At 39.2% G+C, this 18,606-nt stretch overlaps 4 protein-coding genes across 5 annotated transcripts; 3 read left to right on the forward strand and 1 right to left on the reverse strand.

Annotated features, from left to right (window-relative positions):
- Nucleotides 1-3,251: 3,251 nt before the first annotated feature.
- LOC106318974 (serine--tRNA ligase) lies at nucleotides 3,252-5,625 on the forward strand. 2 transcript variants are annotated; one of them, XM_013757160.1, is made up of 10 exons: nucleotides 3,252-3,331; nucleotides 3,431-3,585; nucleotides 3,672-3,742; nucleotides 3,826-3,987; nucleotides 4,057-4,171; nucleotides 4,253-4,446; nucleotides 4,520-4,623; nucleotides 4,688-4,871; nucleotides 4,958-5,137; nucleotides 5,228-5,625. In XM_013757160.1, exons 2-10 carry the CDS (start codon nucleotides 3,453-3,455, stop codon nucleotides 5,438-5,440), a joined length of 1,356 nt encoding a protein of 451 aa, XP_013612614.1. In that variant the 5' UTR covers nucleotides 3,252-3,331; nucleotides 3,431-3,452; the 3' UTR covers nucleotides 5,441-5,625. The 2 variants fall into 2 exon arrangements, with proteins under 2 accessions (XP_013612614.1, XP_013612621.1); XM_013757167.1 differs by lacking the exon at nucleotides 3,252-3,331 and having other exon boundaries at nucleotides 3,356-3,585.
- Nucleotides 5,626-6,734: 1,109 nt separating this feature from the next.
- Nucleotides 6,735-7,770, forward strand: LOC106324472 (uncharacterized protein At2g29880-like). The gene is made up of 3 exons (XM_013762434.1): nucleotides 6,735-6,765; nucleotides 7,053-7,078; nucleotides 7,165-7,770. The coding sequence occupies exons 1-3, from the start codon at nucleotides 6,735-6,737 to the stop codon at nucleotides 7,768-7,770; spliced, it is 663 nt and encodes a 220-aa protein (XP_013617888.1).
- A 1,190-nt stretch (nucleotides 7,771-8,960) lies between these two features.
- LOC106327761 (mitochondrial Rho GTPase 1-like) lies at nucleotides 8,961-13,904 on the forward strand. Its single transcript, XM_013766006.1, has 15 exons — nucleotides 8,961-9,082; nucleotides 9,270-9,491; nucleotides 10,031-10,163; nucleotides 10,336-10,485; nucleotides 10,760-10,936; nucleotides 11,064-11,318; nucleotides 11,515-11,583; nucleotides 11,666-11,721; nucleotides 11,816-11,897; nucleotides 12,221-12,432; nucleotides 12,600-12,666; nucleotides 12,880-12,992; nucleotides 13,073-13,223; nucleotides 13,309-13,495; nucleotides 13,585-13,904. Exons 2-15 carry the CDS (start codon nucleotides 9,280-9,282, stop codon nucleotides 13,656-13,658), a joined length of 1,938 nt encoding a protein of 645 aa, XP_013621460.1. The 5' UTR covers nucleotides 8,961-9,082; nucleotides 9,270-9,279; the 3' UTR covers nucleotides 13,659-13,904.
- Nucleotides 13,905-14,189: 285 nt separating this feature from the next.
- On the reverse strand, nucleotides 14,190-17,790 carry LOC106323066 (kinesin-like protein klp-3). The gene is made up of 12 exons (XM_013761234.1): nucleotides 17,727-17,790; nucleotides 17,544-17,627; nucleotides 17,180-17,289; nucleotides 17,004-17,103; nucleotides 16,664-16,927; nucleotides 16,319-16,598; nucleotides 16,074-16,235; nucleotides 15,778-15,993; nucleotides 15,648-15,685; nucleotides 15,397-15,560; nucleotides 15,195-15,308; nucleotides 14,190-15,119 (listed from the first exon to the last, which is right to left on the reverse strand). The coding sequence occupies exons 1-12, from the start codon at nucleotides 17,731-17,733 to the stop codon at nucleotides 14,346-14,348; spliced, it is 2,313 nt and encodes a 770-aa protein (XP_013616688.1). The 5' UTR covers nucleotides 17,734-17,790; the 3' UTR covers nucleotides 14,190-14,345.
- Nucleotides 17,791-18,606: the final 816 nt, after the last annotated feature.

Here is an 18,606-nt window from a genome sequence, read left to right on the forward strand (position 1 = left end):
TGGAGAGGAGTTGTTTGCTAGAAACCAGGGTGGTGCGAACTTCAAATGGAGCACTAATGTATGGAACTTGCCATGTGCACCAAAAGTGAAACTGTTCTCATGGAAACTACTCAAAGGAGCACTGCCGGTTGGCGAACAGCTACTAGAGAGACACATTGTTGTTGACCCCCTTTGTAAGAGGTGCGGCTGCTCAGAATCTATTACTCATCTCTTCTTCCAGTGTAGGTTTGCACAGCAAGTCTGGCAACTAGCCCCTTTCACGTCCGAACTGGATTTCAGAGGAATGATAGATTTAATGTCTAGCTGGACCTCTTTCTGTGCGAAACAATGTCTCCCCCCTGCAGGTATAACGTCGGGCTCTCTATTTCCTTGGATCCTATGGATGCTGTGGAAAGCTCGAAACAACTTTGTCTTTGATGGCCACTCTGCCTCCCTAGAAACTACATTGTCCTCTGCCATTGCACTAGCACGTGAATGGTCAAGGGAAGTGAAGAAGGAACCAGCGCGTCACCTCCACAAGCCCACACAGGGCAAGGCTCCTCCAGCGGGCGCAGTGGTTGTTCGATCTGATGCGGCATGGTCCAGCGCAAACAATTCAGCCGGCTTGGGATGGGTTATCCTCTCTAGCTCTGGTAACCAATCCTTCAAAGCAAAGACAAGGTGTGTGGGATCTCCTCTCATAGCTGAGAGTCTTGCTCTCCGCGAAGCAATCATCACCTGTCAAAATCTGCAAATCAAGACGGTTCTCTTTGAATCTGATGCCTCTCAACTTGTTAAATCTATCACCGACGGCCACTGCCCTACCGAGCTCTATGGGGTGGTCTCAGATATCTTGTTTTATGCTTCTGCATTTGAGTTTGTCAATTTTTCTTGGATTCCCCGAGAAAGAAATGTAATAGCTGATAGGTTGGCAAAGGATACCCTGCTTGTATCCAAAACATTGTTTGTTGGGGATGCTTTTACTGCCCCCAACTAACCACATAATCAATTAAATTTGTGTTCAAAAAAACGATTATGCGTACACTCACATAATAGACACGTTTTTTTTTCTTGCTAAATGGTAAATGTCATTAACAGGGTAATGATAGTCTGATTACAAAGAGTTGCAATCCCATCTGCTCGAAAGCTGATCTGATGCAATAGGCCGCAAAAAAGTTAAAAAAAACTTATTACATCCATCTAAGAACTAAGATTTAAATGTGAACAAACCTTAGAACTACAAGAAAGCAACATGCATCAACTGTTCCTAACAAGCACTTCCAAGAACCTAGACAGAGTCAACAGGAACCGAGGAGTAGACTTAGGGCATCTCCATCCCCACTCCATTTTTTCCTCTAAAATGGTGTAAAAGTGAATATGGAGTAAGGAATTCTCCAACCCAACTTCATTTCTCACTTCATAATGGAATTTACTCCATAAATGGAGTAATCTATTTTTTGTTTGTTCATCACTCCATTATGGAGTAGGAAATGGAGTGGAGTTGGAGCATTTTTACTCCATATTCATTTTACTCCATTTTGGAGGAAAAAATGGAGTTTTACATTGGAGATGCTCTTAGCGGAGATGGTTTGCTGAAGATGAACCCGAAGGTCTCACAAGCTGCGACGACAGAGGGCCTAGTAATCCGCTCCGGTGCTAGCTGAGGGGGGACTTCATTGAAACCTTCACCAAAAGCCTCTCGGGTAGATCTCTTCCGGATGAGACAGGGAAATCAACACTTCAGTGAAACACATGAGGTGAACCATAGTCAAGCGGAGGCGGTACAATGCTCCCCGAAAACTGGCTACGCGACACATGGAAACTCAGAAGATAGCGAAGACTTCGAAGCTATCAGAAGGAAACCACCCGGAGCTTGCAATTAGGATGAAGAGAAGGAGAAGTCATAGGACCTCTCTAAACATGCAAAAACCACCAAGACGAGGCTCCAACTCCAGGACTATGAAGGGACACACCAGATTTGTCCTCGAAGATCCTAAGCATCAAACCTTCAAATACAGAGGGGAGAGCACAAGCCAAACAGGGGAAGAGACATGGTAGCTGATACTAGATGCTAGAGGAAGAGGAAGAGGCTCTCAACGGTGAACCACCATTCCGTCTCTCTCAGAAAAAAAATATCCTGAGGAGAGGCTCGTGTTAGAATAGGATATTCTGTTAGTAGATAAGATACAATCTTTGTAGATTTGATAGTTACGATATTTGTGTAACAGTGTGTAACAACCATGGCTATTTATGCCTTGTCAATAGAACTACTCTCCTCAAGGAGATTCATCAAATTTCATGGTATCAGAGCCTAGGTGCTCTTCTCTTCTTACTCGATCTTCTTGATCTTGTCTCTTCTTGTTCTCTTTTCTCTTCTCTCTTTCTCTCTCTCTTTCTTTCTTCCTTTTTAAAAAAAATAAGTTGGCCTTTGGAGATACCTTGGGGTTGGGGTCATTACACTTTCGAACCTGGAGTGCGAGATCGTGGCGGTTAGATTTAATGAGGCGGTTGGTGATGAACCGGAGCTCAGGTAACGTGACGGCGTGGCCCGAGTCGACTCGTTGCTGGAGCAGGGAAGGGACGCTGAGTCGTGGACCGTTCTTTCTCAGTATCTCCTCCAAGCTATTATGATGAGATAAGGATGACGTGTCCGTGGAGGCGCGTGAAGACACGCGCCTGGATACGCTGGTGGTGGAGAAAGTCTTATTTGCAGCAAGACGAATCCTGCTGTACATTGACACTCGAATACGCTGGGGCTGTACATTCTCACATAGTTGAAGAAGAAAGAGACATATTGGGTTTCTCTACCGTATGTTTTTGAGTTTTATTGGGCTCTCAAATGTATCTGGGCTAAGCCCATAAGCAAAATTATCTCCAGGACTAATGTCATGCAACTATGCAAGTGCGTGATATATAGTAAGGTTCCAACAGTAATGTCATGCAAGTGAGTGATATATAATAAGTTTTGTTTATATTTATCTCATGTCAGAATTGAAAAGATTGACGATTAGATTAATTTAAGATTTACATAATTTCACTTCGTTGAATATACTATTTCTCAACCTTGGTAATGCCACGACGTGGAAAAGTTACAATAATATACACCGATTTAATTTACTGAGATACAGTAATTAGACCTGAAGATTGTTGATGGAAAGAAAAGGGTTTTTTTTGTATATATCCGAAAGTTTTGGGTTATTTCCGTGATTTAGTGAAATACACGGGACGTGTCGGTTATTGATTTAAATAAAGAAAATCAATTTACACAAACCCTAGATAGAGTTTCTCCGCTTCAGAGGTAAAAATCATCGCCGCAGAGTCGTCTCCTTCTTCTTCTTCTCCACAGTCCTACGTAAGTTATCGCTTAACGTTGTTGCTTCTCATCTCCAAATCCCTAACTGTTGATTTGAGCTTTTGAGATTCATATCCTCGTTTCCGTTTTCATTCACAGAGAGAAGAACGCACACAAAAACATGTTGGACATCAATCTATTCCGGGAAGAGAAGGGAAACAACCCCGAGATCATCCGCGAATCCCAACGCCGGAGATTCGCCAGCGTCGAAGTCGTCGACGAGATCATCAGGCTCGACAAAGAATGGCGCCAGCGTAAAACCATATCATCCCCTTTTAATAACTCTCAAGAATCGATCTTTGATTGCTAACAGACGTTTTCTTGGCGTATGTTGGTTCAGGTCAATTCGAAGTAGATAATTTCCGCAAGGAGTTCAACAAGCTGAACAAGCAAGTCGCCAAGCTCAAGATCGTTAGTAACTTCTTATATCTAGCTTCCTTGTGTTTATTACTTAGGATGATTAAATGAAACTTTTTGGTTTTTGTTTGGGATAGTCTGGTGCTGATGCGAGTGAGGTGATTCAGCAAACGGAGAAGAACAAACGTGATGCTACTGAGAAGGAGGCTGAAGTTCGTGAAGCTTACGCTGCGTTGAAGGCTAAGTTGGAGACCGTTGGGAATCTCATCCACGACTCTGTTCCCGTTAACAACGATGAGGTTTGTTCTTTTTGTCTGCATTGTGAAAGGAGAGTGCTTTATACAAGTGTATGGTGTTTTCATTTGCAGGCGAACAATGCTGTGAACGATGCTTGGGGTGAGAAGCTTGTTGCTTCCCCTGGTTTTAAGCTGAAAAACCATGTGGATCTCGTTGAGCTTCTTGATATCGCAGATACCAAGAGAGGTACTAGCATTGGCTTTACACATTTTGTCACGTCCTGAATCGGTATTGTGGGTTTTCATTAGAATGCTGTTTTGACATCAGGTACTGAGATTGCTGGAGCAAGAGGCTTTTTTCTGAAAGGAGATGGGTTGCTACTTAACCAAGCTCTTATCAACTTTGGACTCACCTTCTTGAAAAAGAGAGGTTTCACTGGACTGCAGCCTCCTTTCTTCATGAGGAAGGATGTCATGGCCAAGTGCGCACAGTTGGCTCAGTTTGATGAAGAGCTTTACAAGGTCTTACAAAAACATATGCTCTAAATTATGTTGTTATAGCTTTTGAGTCTGAGTTGATCGTTGTTTTATTCAGGTGACTGGTGAAGGAGATGACAAGTACCTTATTGCTACTGCTGAGCAACCTCTTTGTGCATACCATATTGATGAATGGATCCCTCCGAGTGCGCTTCCCATAAGGTAAACATAGCAGCAAGTAGACTATTGAGTTACAACCTATTGACATGATAATCTTGTTGTCCAGATATGCTGGTTACTCGTCCTGCTTTAGAAAAGAAGCTGGTTCCCACGGAAGAGACACACTTGGCATTTTCCGTGTTCACCAGTTTGAGAAGATTGAACAGTTCTGCATCACTGGTCCTAACGAGAATGATTCGTGGAAAATGCTTGACGAGATGATGCAGAACTCGAAAGATTTTTATCAAGCGGTAATGTCAACATTCAAAGTTAGGAAACCTTGTGAAATTTTCATTGTTTTCTAATTAGGCTATTGTATATGATGATTCCTATGCAGCTAAAACTTCCATACCAAATCGTTACCATCGTCTCGGGAGCTCTGAACGACGCAGCTGCTAAGAAGTACGACTTGGAAGCTTGGTTTCCTTCGTCGGAGACTTACAGAGAGCTCGTGTCGTGTTCCAACTGCACAGACTACCAAGCCCGAAGACTTGAGATCCGATACGGTCAGAAGAAGGTACATCTCTCTCTCTGTTCTTTTCTCGTTTAGTTAGCAAAGATACTCGATCTTGTGTAATGTCTTTGATGTGGGTTTTCTTGGATGCAGAGCAATGAGCAGGCGAAGCAGTACGTACACATGCTGAACTCGACTCTTACCGCCACCGAGAGAACCATCTGCTGCATCCTCGAGAACTACCAGCGAGAGAATGGCGTGGAGATCCCTAAGGTTTTGCAGCCTTTCATGGGCGGAGAGACGTTTTTGCCTTTCAAGGCTAAGCCAGTGGCTGCAGACACCAAAGGCAAAAAGTCCAAAGCTTGATTTTGAATGATTTCATTACAACTCTTGATGAAAATTTTCTATCGTAGTGTTTCTTTGATTCTGTGGAACTTTATTTTGGGACTTTTTATGCATAATCGGATTGTTTTCTTGGGGAATGCATCTCCTCAGTTATGCATTCATTGGTCTTAAACTTTGCTTCAAGAATATAAAATTTTCAGTTCCAACAAATAAGAGTTATGTTATTCGTTCCCGTGTTACTTTGATGAAAAATGGCCAAAATTCTTGATTCCATTTTAGTCTAGATATTATAGACAAAGCACAGCCAAAATGACAGATTTAGTGGATACGAATAAAAATCTGATTGGATGATTGGTTTTACTTAAAGATCAGATTTAAAATTAGTGGATATAATTTTAAATCTGATAAATGATCAGTGTTTTACTTTAGAGATAGACCTGATTTAGATTTAGTGGATATGATTAAACATTTGATTGGATGGTCGGTTTTACTTTAGAGACAAATGCATTTTAACTTTTGCAATATAATTTTGAAAATATAAACTTGATCTATATTTGCAGGTTCTGAAATGTCAGCACAAATAGTCAGTAAATTATTTAAACCAAAAAGTATTGGTTTTCTATATAAACCATAAATAACTTCTTTTTTCGTTAGCTATTCATTTAAATTAAGATTAAGTGTTGATCAGACGAGCTGATTCTCCGAGAAGTATTCTCATTTATCTATATTTGATTTATATGGAAAAAAGTACAGTCTTTCGTTATTGTATATATTTGTTTTATATAGAAGAAAGTACAGTATCTCATTATTTCTTTTTTGCTAGTAAGTCCGCCGAATATCTCTACCCCCAAAGAATATAAGGGGCTGTTATTGGTTTATGAGTATAGAAGAGTTTTGATGATTATTATTATAAAAACAATTTACCAAATTTTAACAGAATTTAGATTTACTTAGAATTCTACCAAGAGTTTTATAGATTAGTGTAGATTTTTAGGGAGGAGATAATTATAAACTTTTGTAGAGTTTATCTTGAAGTATTGCATAATAAAGATAGTATCGTGTTACAATATTGTGTTGCAACGTATTCGTAATTATCCATTATTTGTTGCATTGGCTATTCGTTTTCTATAAATTATATCCATGTGAAGACGCAACAATTCAGAAGCTTCTCCAAAATTTGCAGCTCTGAGGTACATTTATGTCATGTATAATTCTATGATTATATGCATTAGTTCTTCATTCATATTTCATTTATGGTTCTTTTCTAGTTTCGTATGTTGATCTTGTGATATTATTATTATATAATAACTAGCTAATGGGGGATTCACAAAAGAATAAAGAAAAAGGTGGGTATAGTCAATGGGGAAAAGAGGAAACAAAACTTCTGATCGATTTACTTGTTGATGCAATTCATCGAAATTGGTGTGATGCTAATGGTTTAATAAACAAGTTCACGGTGGAACAAAATTGTTTGCCTGTTCTCAATGAAAAACTTGGATGCCAAAAAGAACACAAGCATTACCTAAGTAGGATTAAATATTTGAGAGAAAAAAATACCAAAACCATTTGGATCATCAACGCTGCAATTCTGGATTTGGATGGGATCCTGACACGAAAAAGTATACTGCTACAGACAAGGTGTGGGACGAGAATTTAAAGGTATGTATTTGTCTATATAAATTTAAACATCATAACTTTAGTTTTCAAAAATATCTTATAACTTAACTGTGTTTATTAATCTGCAGAAACATCCTACGCACAAGCATCTACGGTATGATTCGGTTGAAAAATATGAAGATCTGCAAATCATATTTGGAAATGGCGTAGCAACCGGTGGTTTTGCGATTGGAATGGGTGATAGTACTGATGCTCGCACCTTTAGAGTTGAAGATATTAGTCAAACGAGAGAAAACATAAACCTTCATCAAAGCAGCGATGAAGTCTTTGAATTATCATCTCAACAACCATCAACAGAATGTGGTATGTCAGCTTTTCCATGTACAGGTTCAAAGGATCGTGCAGAAAAGCTTCATCCAAGGAAGAGGTCAAGAAGGGAAGCTGATACCAATGCAGATAAGCTGAAAAATGATCAAGATGATTCTATGATCATAGTTAGCAACAAAATTCTTAGTGTCATACAACAAAGAGAAGAAAGACAACAAAGAGAAGCTGAGAAAAGAGAAGAAAAGCTAAAACGAGAAGCTGAAGAGAAGGAAGCTGAAGAGAAGGAAACTGATAGAAAAAAAGATAGCATATGGGAAGCCATGAAAGAGATTCCTAATTTAGATAATCATACTCGCTTCAAATTTGGTATCAGGTTATGTTTTGGGATTTTCCCCGATCTATATTGATTATCAAGAGATTATCGTCTTTGTGATAGTATTTTGTTTAACATTAACTGACTTAGGTATTCATCTAACGTTAACAACGTTGTTAATGTTGTGTTTATCAGTCTTGAAATCTTTTGTGTTTGTATTATCATTTGTATTTATGCTCACTCTTCGTGTATTTGTTTGCATTGTTAATTGTTATCATTTGTATTTGCATTGAGTTTGTGTGTCACGTCCTATGTCCGCAAGACCACCATTGATGCGGACGTAACAAAGAGAACAACCTTTGGTTCAGTAACGACTGGAGATTTTGCAAAAGTGATGGGCTGTGTCCTGTGACATATTGTAGTTGTTGTAATAACAGAGAAAAACACACAAAGGATTGAGAGATATTCTTGCAGGTTTCCGATCACGAAAGCAACAATAACGAACTCTTGATATGGTAAATTGTTTTTATATGGTGTGAGACCAGACTTGGTAGTGAAGGACCACAAAGCAAAATGATTCACTTGGGATGATTTCAGAAGAAACGATGCTGACCTATTATTTAATTATATCTCATCCAGTTTTTAAAAAAACTTTGACAATACATGATTAACTTGCGATACTTTCTTAGTAGATTTTATAATGAAAAGTATGTAGAATCATAAACTAATAACAACATATTTAAAAACAATGGAAAAGTCATTTACTTTCATTTTTGTTGAATAACACAAGATTTTTACTGATTTTATTAAATAATGAATCCAATAACTCTAGACTTTTAAAAACTTTTAAAAACTTGTTATAAATTTATAAACCAATAACACCAGAGTTTAACAAAGTTTTAGAAAGTCTTAATTAAATAACACTAGACTCATTGTAACTCTAAAGTCTTTAAAACTCCTTATAAAACACAAACCAATAACACCCCCTAAATCATGTTCGAAGTCCTGATGTAGTCCGTGAAACAACTCAATTTAAACCATAAATGGTTAGATAATATTATTCTTAGAAATAACATTTTATCGACCAAACATTGGTTTAAATATATGCACAAAAAGGAAACACTTTTGCAAAAATGGTAAAATACAACCACATTTTCACTAAATACTAGAAAATGAAAAATTCTTTTTTTAGAAAAATGATTTATGCGTGGTTGTCAAAAAAGAAAAAAAAAAGAATTACAGTGCTAGTATTTACAGAAACGCCACTAGAATAGAAAGCTTTTTCCTCTCCTCTCCTCTCCTCATCGTCACCGCCACATTCCTCCTTCCCCCACACCCAAAAACTCTAGGGTTTTCCAAGAGTTTTCACCCCTTCGCGTCTCCCCACTCACTCTCCAACCTTAGAGGTCATCCCTTATCTCTCGTTTTCGTTACCTAATCTTCGATCTCACCTTACTTTCCTCTCCTCTTTAATCTAACTCGAGCTTACGATTCTCGAGTACCTAAGTATCGAATCGCTAATCATCTGAGTGTATATTGAGAGTCAGTAAAGAATTAGGTTAATTCGTTTTTTTTTTTTTTTTGATTTTGCAGTTTCTTTCTGATGGCGGCTGCTGCTGTTGATTGTCCCGGCTCGCTCAAATCCGTGAGGATCGTTGTGGTTGGTGACAAGGGAACTGGAAAATCGAGCTTGATTGTTGCTGCGGCCACCGATTCGTTCCCTCCCAATGTCCCTCCCGTGTTGCCTGACACCAAGCTCCCTTTTGAGTTCTTCCCTGATGGTATTCCCGTCACCATTGTCGACACTTCCTCCAGGTATGAAGAATGATAAGTCTTCTTGGAAGGATAGTGATGCTAGTGTAGAGACTGTAGATAAAAGAATGGGTCTTATGGTGATGTGGAGAGGGAAGTTAGTTGCCTTATGGCAGATGAGTGACGGGCCCTGTTCGTTTACCTATTTCGTTTTGCTGTCGCGTAACCTGTGATTGGTCACAGTCGCAGGTTGTTGGTGTTCGTTTGATGTTGCGCGACATCGACCAGTCGTAGGTTCTGATTCAAGTCACCCGAAAAAACAGCTACTAAAACTTATAAAAAATTTGGTCGCGCGACATGTAAACGAACATAATTTTAATCGCAGGCAGGTCGTAATCTTAGTCGTAGGTCGCAAGTTAACGTAAAAGGTCGCGCGACACATAAACGAACATAGCCACATTGTGTAGGGTTACTGTTTGCTCATATGTTATCGTTGTTAGTATAGTAATGTACCAAATGTGTATGTTAGCTGGAAAGAGAACTGTTTTATGGTTTGCAGCTTTGTTGATGTATCTTTTGATAATTATGCTTGTGTGGTTCAGGCCGGAAGATAGGAACATGGTTGCCGAGGAATTGAAGCAGGCAGATGCGGTGGTTTTGACGTATGCTTGTGATCGACCTGAGACACTTGAAGGTTTGACTACATACTGGCTTCCAGAGCTTCGGCGATTAGAGGTTTGATTTTAGCCTCTCTGTTTTCAGTTTAGTCATGTCAATCTTCATGTTTTAGCAGGTGTATAGATTCACTCCTGGTACTTAATATCACTGTTCTTTTATAACAGAGTTGTTGTGGACTAAACTTTAGCTGCTTTTAAGATTGGCTTGTGATCTATTTTTTTTTAAACAGGTAAAAGTTCCTATAATAGTAGCAGGTTGTAAGCTTGACTTCAGAGACGACAATAACCAGGTCAGCCTCGAACAAGTGATGTCACCTATAATGCAGCAGTTTCGGGAGATTGAGACTTGTATCGAGTGTTCTGCTCTAAAGCAACTCCAGGTTTCATGACTTCGTTATTCCTCTTGAGATATTATATTTGTCTTAGCTCAAACATGGCACCAAAGTTGATTCGATGTAGCTTAGGCATGTGATCGTCTTACCAAGAAATTCGAAGGACTTAAGTTGTGCCGATTTTTTTGGCTTGGAAGTGGTTACTATCGTGATTGGTTTGCACTTTATTAGGGATGCCTAGTCATAAAACAACTTTAGAATACGAAGTATACACTACATTTTAGGCCTGAACTATGATCCTAATAGAAACGCTTTCCTGTAGGCACAAGAAGTTTTCTATTATGCACAAAAAACTGTCCTTCACCCAACTGGACCTCTGTTCGATCAAGAAGCCCAGGCATTGAAGCCCCGGTGTGTAAGGGCCTTGAAGCGTATCTTTATACTCTGTGATCAGGACAGAGATGGTGCTCTTAGCGAGGCTGAGTTAAATGATTTTCAGGTTCTATTTTCTCTTCTTGTGTTTTGGCTATTTCTTCATAGAATTGGCTCTGGCCTATCCTTCAGGGTTTTAAAGAAGTAATGAATCTCGTATCCCGATGACACATCTAATTGCTGTTTCCAAATAGGTCAAGTGCTTTCATGCACCATTGCAGCCTTCTGAAATTGAAGGTGTTAAGAGGGTTGTGCAAGAAAAGTTGCCAGAAGGTGTGAATGAAAGAGGACTGACAGTGACCGGCTTCCTGTTTCTACATGCACTTTTTATTGAGAAAGGGAGGCTCGAGACAACATGGACTGTACTTAGGAAGTTTGGGTATAACAATGAGATCAGACTTGCTGATGAATTGCTCCCGCCTTCATTATTCAAACGAACACCTGATCAGGTAAATTGCAGTGTTTTTTTTGTATTTATTGGGTTTTGCAGTCATCTGCCACTGGATGAGCTGTATATCTATTTTTTTTTTTCGAATTTTAACAGCAATAGAATGTGGATGCGTATTTGTTTCATTGCTATATTTTTACAGTAACTTGCCTTCTTCGGCGTTGTGCAGCTAATGATTGTGTTCATTGTTTCTGTAGAGTGTCGAGTTGACAGATGTAGCAATTGAATTCTTGAAAGGAGTGTTTATGATGTTTGATGACGATGAGGTACTTTTTTGTTTAAAACTAATGGGTTTAGGTTGCAGTTTTTATAGTTGTCAATTTGTAATAATAAGTTTTCACTTTGCAGGATAATAATCTGAGACCTCAAGAGATTGAGGATCTTTTTTCAACTGCACCTGAAAGGTACCTTTTCCACCTTCAGAAAGCAAAGAACTTGTAATTTTGATTTTGATAGTCTCCACTTCATTAAAAAGCCACAATAAATTATGAATGTCAGTCCTTGGAAAGATGCTCCTTATGATGGCGCTGCAGAGAAAACTGCCCTTGGAGGACTATCGGTTGACGCTTTCCTGTCACTGGTAATCAGTACTCTCCTCTTTCACATATGCTCAACAAAGGAAACATTTTGTATGCATGCAAACACATAATACTCATTCTTCTTTGTTTCGTTTTTGCTTTTGGTTTTTGATTGACAGACTAAATGTCATGCAATTCTTGCTGTCAGTCATAATTGCTTATGTATCTTTATTGTTTGGAACATATACAACTTTATCATTGGATTTTATGTGGTTTTGCAATTTGAGTGGATTTCTTATCATTATTGTTTGGGACCTAGTTTTACCAAGTTGTCCATTGAATCAGGTATATTATGTTTCCTAATCTTTCAATTATATCCTTCCAGTGGTCACTGATGACAATACTAGAACCAGCTAAGAGTGTGGAATATCTGATTTACATTGGATTCCCGGGTGATCCATCTTCTGCCATTCGTCTTACTAGGAGGAGGCGTTTAGATCGCAAAAAGCAACAATGCGAAAGAAAAGTTTTCCAGTGCTTTGTGTTTGGACCCAATAACGCTGGAAAATCTGCATTACTGAATTGCTTTCTTGGAAGGTTTGTACCGAATCTTATTGCATTTCCAAAATATAAACAGAAAATAATATAATACGTTCCATGTTTTTATGCATGGAGACGGTTGCATATAGTTAGAGCAGAGAATTTTCCTCTTTTTTTAGATGACCTCTCCATATGGTTTACAGTTATGTCTCTTCATGATCTAGGTTATATGAAAACCAGGGATCAACCACTGATGAGCGCTATGCAGTAAATATGGTCGATGACTCTGGGGTGAGTGGGAATACTTATGCAATTTGTCTCATTATGTGTGTGTTTGTGAGCGCATAAAGAGATATGTGCAAAATACTGCGCAAGAATAGCAAACCTGAGTGAACAAAAGTTTTCAGACGTGCTACCTTTTTGGCATCTTTTGAGGCTACTTTTTGTTTATTCTCTGTATGTACTTTGCTCATTAATCTGAAAATTACGATTCTCTGGGTGTAGAGTGCAAAGAAAACTCTTGTGATGAGGGAAATTCCAGATGATGGGGCTAAAGGGCTATTTTCATCCAAGGAGTCGTTGGCTGCATGTGACATAGCTGTCTTCGTGTATGACAGGTAATGTTTCTTTCTCTTTGATTGGCTGAGACATGCTCAAGTATATGCCTTTGTCATCCTCTGATTTTGCTTTCCTCCAGCTCTGATGAGTCGTCATGGAAGAGAGCGACTGAGCTACTTGTAGAAGTTGCAACTCACGGAGAGGCCTCCGGATATGAGGTCCCTTGTCTCATGGTTTCAGCCAAGGACGATCTTGATTCATTCCCAATTTGCATACAAGAATCCACAAGGGTAAGGCTCTTATTGACCTCTGAGTCTATTAAGAAAACGAGAATGACTTATAAAGCAATGTTTATGCACACGAATCTCTTTGCAGGTGACACAAGATATGGGAATAGAGCCTCCGGTATCCATCAGCTCGAAACTGGGTGATTTCAACAACTTATTCCGCAAAATCGTAGCTGCAGCGCAACATCCTCATCTGAGTATTCCAGAAACTGAAGCAGGAAAAAGCCGCAAACATTACAACAGGCTAATCAACCGCTCTCTTATGGCTGTTTCAAGTATGTTTACTTCCATGGTCTCTTGAATCTTGACACAATTTTTCTCGCACGAACAAACAAAACCCATTAACAAAAACTTCGTATAACAGTTGGAGCTGCTGCTGTAGTCGTTGGACTGGCTGCATACCGTGTGTATGCTGCAAGAAAGAGCGCTTCTGCCTGAGAAGATTTGAGAATGAAGAAGCCAGTGTCTCAAGGTGTGAACGCGAAAAGAAGATGGCAAATCTCTTGTTCTGAGTTTGTTTATCCTAAGTTTAAACCAGCGTTCTGTTTTTTAGAAGATTAATAGAAAAAATGGGCTTTTCAAGATCTTGTAGGAACATTAAGGGACAAGAGAAAGAAGAGAACATATAGTTACAATAGACATTGTGTTGAGTTTTATCAATAACAAAAGAACTTTTGTCTCCTTGATGTGGGATCTTGTTCTATCAAATGCAAAAATGCCTTATGGATTGAAGAATTGAATTGAGAGAGGTTCTTGCAACCATCTTTTATATATATTTTACAAGTCAATACACCCAAAGCCTCACTGTTTCATTAACATAACTAGACAAGGGAAGAAGAGCATAGGATTGTGAGTCATTAGTGAAGTAAACACTACGATGTAGTGTATAAACAAAATGAATATAACTTGTGTTATCTGTTTCCGAAGCTATGCACTCTGTTGCATAGTTTCTTCTTACATTTGAGCCGAGGTTTGAATTGCATCCCATATATCAAAGCCATAGCACAAGATCTCTCAATAGAGTTGTAGTTAAACAAATCAATTGAAGAATAATACAAAAAAATAACAGAAATCCTATTTAATGTAAAACACACACTTTCACAAAGACTGTGAATAAAAAGATCACTACTGTTCCCTCCTGACCAAATCGGTAGTAGTAGAAGAAGAAGAGGAAGAAGCTCGCATAGCTATAAACGATGGTCTTCTGTTCTTGAACTTAAGCGGACTCCACACCACAGCCTTCTTCTGCAATGCAACCACCGTGGGATGTCTCGGCTTCCACGAGCTCCCTTCTCCTCCTCCAAGAGGGCTCTTCTTGAATCTGCTACCTTTCATTGCATTTGGAGTGACCAGATTGTGGTCTGGAGAGAAGAGCTTGGAGTATCTCCCCCTTCTCGGGCCACCACCACCACCACGGAACGCAGGACGTGATGGAGTAGTCATGTTCATGTAAGAAGATGACGATGGTTCTGGTCTCAACGTTGCAATAGAGACTCTCCTCCTCGGCTGGAGTGTTTTATTATTACCTGATGCAATAGATGACGGAGGAGGGGCTGGTCTGAACGCGATGGAGCTTCTTCTTGGTTTCATTAGTGTATTTATGTCCATGGATGATGATCTTCTGAGTCTGTTATTATTATTATTATTCTCTTTGCTTGTTGCGTCTGAGAATCTCTTGGCAGGAGGACCCTGAGATGGTTGCTGCGGCATGAAGTTTGTGATTCTTCTGAGTGGCATTCTCATTGATCTTGGGGGAGCCAAAGGTGGCTTTTTCTCTGTGATTGTCGGTAGTTGTCTAGATGCTGTTGTTGATGATGATGATGCAGTCGCTAGAGCTCGTGTCTCCTGCTTGATTCTGGTTTTCCTTTCTTCCGCTAGTTGAAATTCCAGATCACGAACCTGAAACATGATCCACAACTTTAGAAGAAGAGAAGCACTAAACATATCAAAACCTATTAGTTAAAGCTGGACTACCTTATCTTGAAGTCCTTTGCATATATGTTCTCTAGCAGTGAGGCGTAGCTGTAGTGACTGCACATTGTCCTGCAGCTTCTTGGTTTCCTTCTCCTCATGTTTCAGCTTCTCTGTCTGTTTATAAAGGGAGACAACAAAAAGAAATTCAGCTTTAAATATGTTTAAAGCTTAGATGAATAAGAGTTCAGAGGATTCACGTTACCATTTGTTTTAGCTTGAGGAGTTCAGATACATCCGCTTGTTTCCGGGCAGGTCCACTTTCGATTCCGCGAACTCTGCTTGCAAAGTTTAAGGAGCAAAGCGTCTCTCCTTGATCAGCAGAGCTAGGACTAATCTGAACAAACATCAACGTCTTGCAATCTCCACCTATATAAGTGACAGTGAAATGAACACATCATGGAGATGAAAAACAAAATGTCCTATGGCGCATGTAAACAACGGAACTATACTTACCCAAAGAGTTTTGTAGCATATGAGTGAGCTTTGAGTTTCTAGCGCAACAAAAAAGAGAGAAAAGTTTTTCCATATTAAACCAGTGAAGTTCAAATGAAAATGTCTTGACATAGGGGAGGAAGGGAGAAACCTGTAAGGAATGTGGCTTGTTTTGGATGCAAGGGCGGAGATAACATCACCGAGTGCCGAAAGCGACTTATTGATAAACTGAGATTCTTTCAGCCTTTCTCCTTCAACTTCTACCTTCCCTACTCGCTCACTTCCAGCCAAGTCCACCAGCCAAAGATGGCTTCTCGTTTTCTGGCCATTGATTAAATTCTCTCCCTTCACTGTCACTCGCAACAAGCTGCACAAAAAAAGAAAGCTTTGATTGTATGAGTAAGGTTTCGTTTCACATGATTTTTGTTTCCAGACCCTTTTGCATACCAATGAGAGCGGCTGCTTTGCTCGTTTACAGCTGTTGATCCCACAGATCTAACGCAGTAGCCTCTCTTGAGGAGTTCCCACACTTCGTCTGTGTTGAAAACTTGTGCTTCGACTAATCCAGGGACTTCTTGAGTTCCTTCTGCTGATTGCTTAACTTCCAACCTTCATTAATTCAACACAGACAGAGATAGATACAGTGAGGCTTTTTTTATTCTATTGCCAAAGCAAGAGAATGAAGGACTTACTTTTTAGGAGGATGGCTTGAGTTATCAACTAAGAGGTCCCTTATCTTCTCATTGTAAACCTCCAGCATGCTAACAGATAGCTCAAATTTCATGAGACGGCTTCTACTTTCTGAAGAGCGAAAGAGTTCTTCTAATGTCCTGTAGTTCACTCCTCTGTTCTCTGGTGTTCCCGCCATGGTAAATGTCTTCCCGGTTCCAGTTTGGCCATAGGCAAAAATGCAGACATTGTAACCATCAAGCACAGAAGTAACTATAGGTTTTGTCTGTGCAAAAACAGTCTCTGCACATAAAGGGAACAGTCAGATAAGAAGACTCAATGGTGTAGTGTTCAAAAAGCCAGTTTACCTTGCCCATCCTCAGGCTTGAATACATGGTCAAACGTAAAACGCTTCTTGGAGGAATCGGATGAAAGCAGTTGAAGCTCGTTTTCATGGGAGGCATCAAACTCAACAACAGAAGCACAGCCATTCGCTATGTCAGCTTGGTTTAGAGGCCTGCATCTGCAAAAGACCCTGATATTCCCCTTGAGTTCGATATTTTCATTGTACAATCGCTTCCTCTCTGATGACTCTTCCAAGTAGTGCTTTTTCAGAGTTCCAAGCTCAGTAGCTGCCATTGAAGACACACAACATCAATTAAAAAATAGCAAACAAGCCTTGAACAAAGCTAAAATAAAGGCACTGACTCAGAAGCTGGAGAGCTTTTGACATTTCCGGTTCTACAAAGGAGCAATTCTTGATTTCTTTCACTTGGTTGGACACCAACGCATGCTCATCCTTCAAGACCTATACAAAAAAACCTCCATATTATACTCACTTTCAATTGCAACTCAGAAGGAACTTGTTAAAACAAAGGGAGTACCTTGATTTTGCTGCTCAAATCAATAATTTTCTGGAGAATTGGAAGCGTTGGTCCACCGTTAGGAGAAACTTGTTGGCTTCCACTTGTAACAGAGTCCTCGCTTTCTTCCACTGTTATCAGCCAAATCAGTAATGCATCAAAACTCGTTGCCTTACACACAGCCAAATCAGTTTCAGATTCATCAAATAAATTTATAAACCCAAAACCCTGATTCGAATCTTCTAAAGACCTAATTTGATTCAACATGGAAAATAATGGATTGAGATATCTACGACTAGGGATCAAGCAATCGAAATCAAAACTTCAGGTTCGCTTGTGATTTTCTCTGTGCGAAATTCAAAATTCACAACGAGGAAACCATCACCAGCGTCGGGATCGTGATCTTCAGCAGAATACTCCTTCGATTCGCACGGCGAGACACCATCGCTGCAAATTTCTGGATGTTGATCTGACCAAAAACCGTGTTTAATCAGCGTAATCGTTTCGTTTCGAATCAAGAAAACGAATCGAAAGAAACACAGATCAATCGAGAAATTGAGAATAGTACCTTCCATGGCGGATCTGGTTGAGAAACCCAGAGAATTAGAATCGAGAATACTGAAGCAATAGAGGAAGAGAGAGAGAGAGAGAGAGAGAGAGAGAGACGAGTGTTAGGTAAGTGGTGGGGGAATTTGAATTTGAGATTAATAAGAGCCGTTGGATGTGAGGAGCTTTGTAACGTTTATATATATCATCGCCGTTCATTCATTTATCGGAGCGTCAGAAAACGGATCCGAATACGGGTTAATCGAAACGGATCCTTAAAGCCATTTTAACTTAGAAAGCTTCACAACCTTCTCCTTTAGCTAGGAGGGTTTCCTTTAAAAAGGATAAAATATTTTTCATAAGTTAATAAAAACCCCCCTTCCAATTAGTTTACAAAAAGATCCCAAGTATGCTAATTGCGATATTACACCCCTATATTTCACTTGTTTAAACAAATGGTGTAACGGTAGGAACATTAGGAAAGTATAAGAAAAAATAAGTAGGAATAAAATTTTGGGAATGATGAGAAATGATGATTTTTTTATCAAAATTAATTAGGAACAAATTTGTTCTACAATTCTCTACGGAAAATGAATGAAAAACAAAAACCATTCTTCATGAATGTCAATTATTTTAAAGAATGTTAAGAAATATTGTAGTGTTCCTCTTCGTTTCATTGGTTACCATTCAAAACCAAAATTTACGTAATTTTCGTTATCAGGATTACTAGAATTTATATAAGGCTTATTCTTCGGTACCAACCTGTTTCACGGCTAATTGTGATGTATCTATTGTCGAGACCATTGATTAAAGTATATTATTTATATATCACTAAATTTTTTTTGGTAATCATCATTTATATAATACTAAATATAACTTAATTATGTAATTAAATTTTAAAT

The sequence above is a fragment of the Brassica oleracea genome, chromosome C2 (genome assembly GCF_000695525.1).
Source record: "Brassica oleracea var. oleracea cultivar TO1000 chromosome C2, BOL, whole genome shotgun sequence".
NCBI classification, from domain to species: domain Eukaryota; kingdom Viridiplantae; phylum Streptophyta; class Magnoliopsida; order Brassicales; family Brassicaceae; genus Brassica; species Brassica oleracea.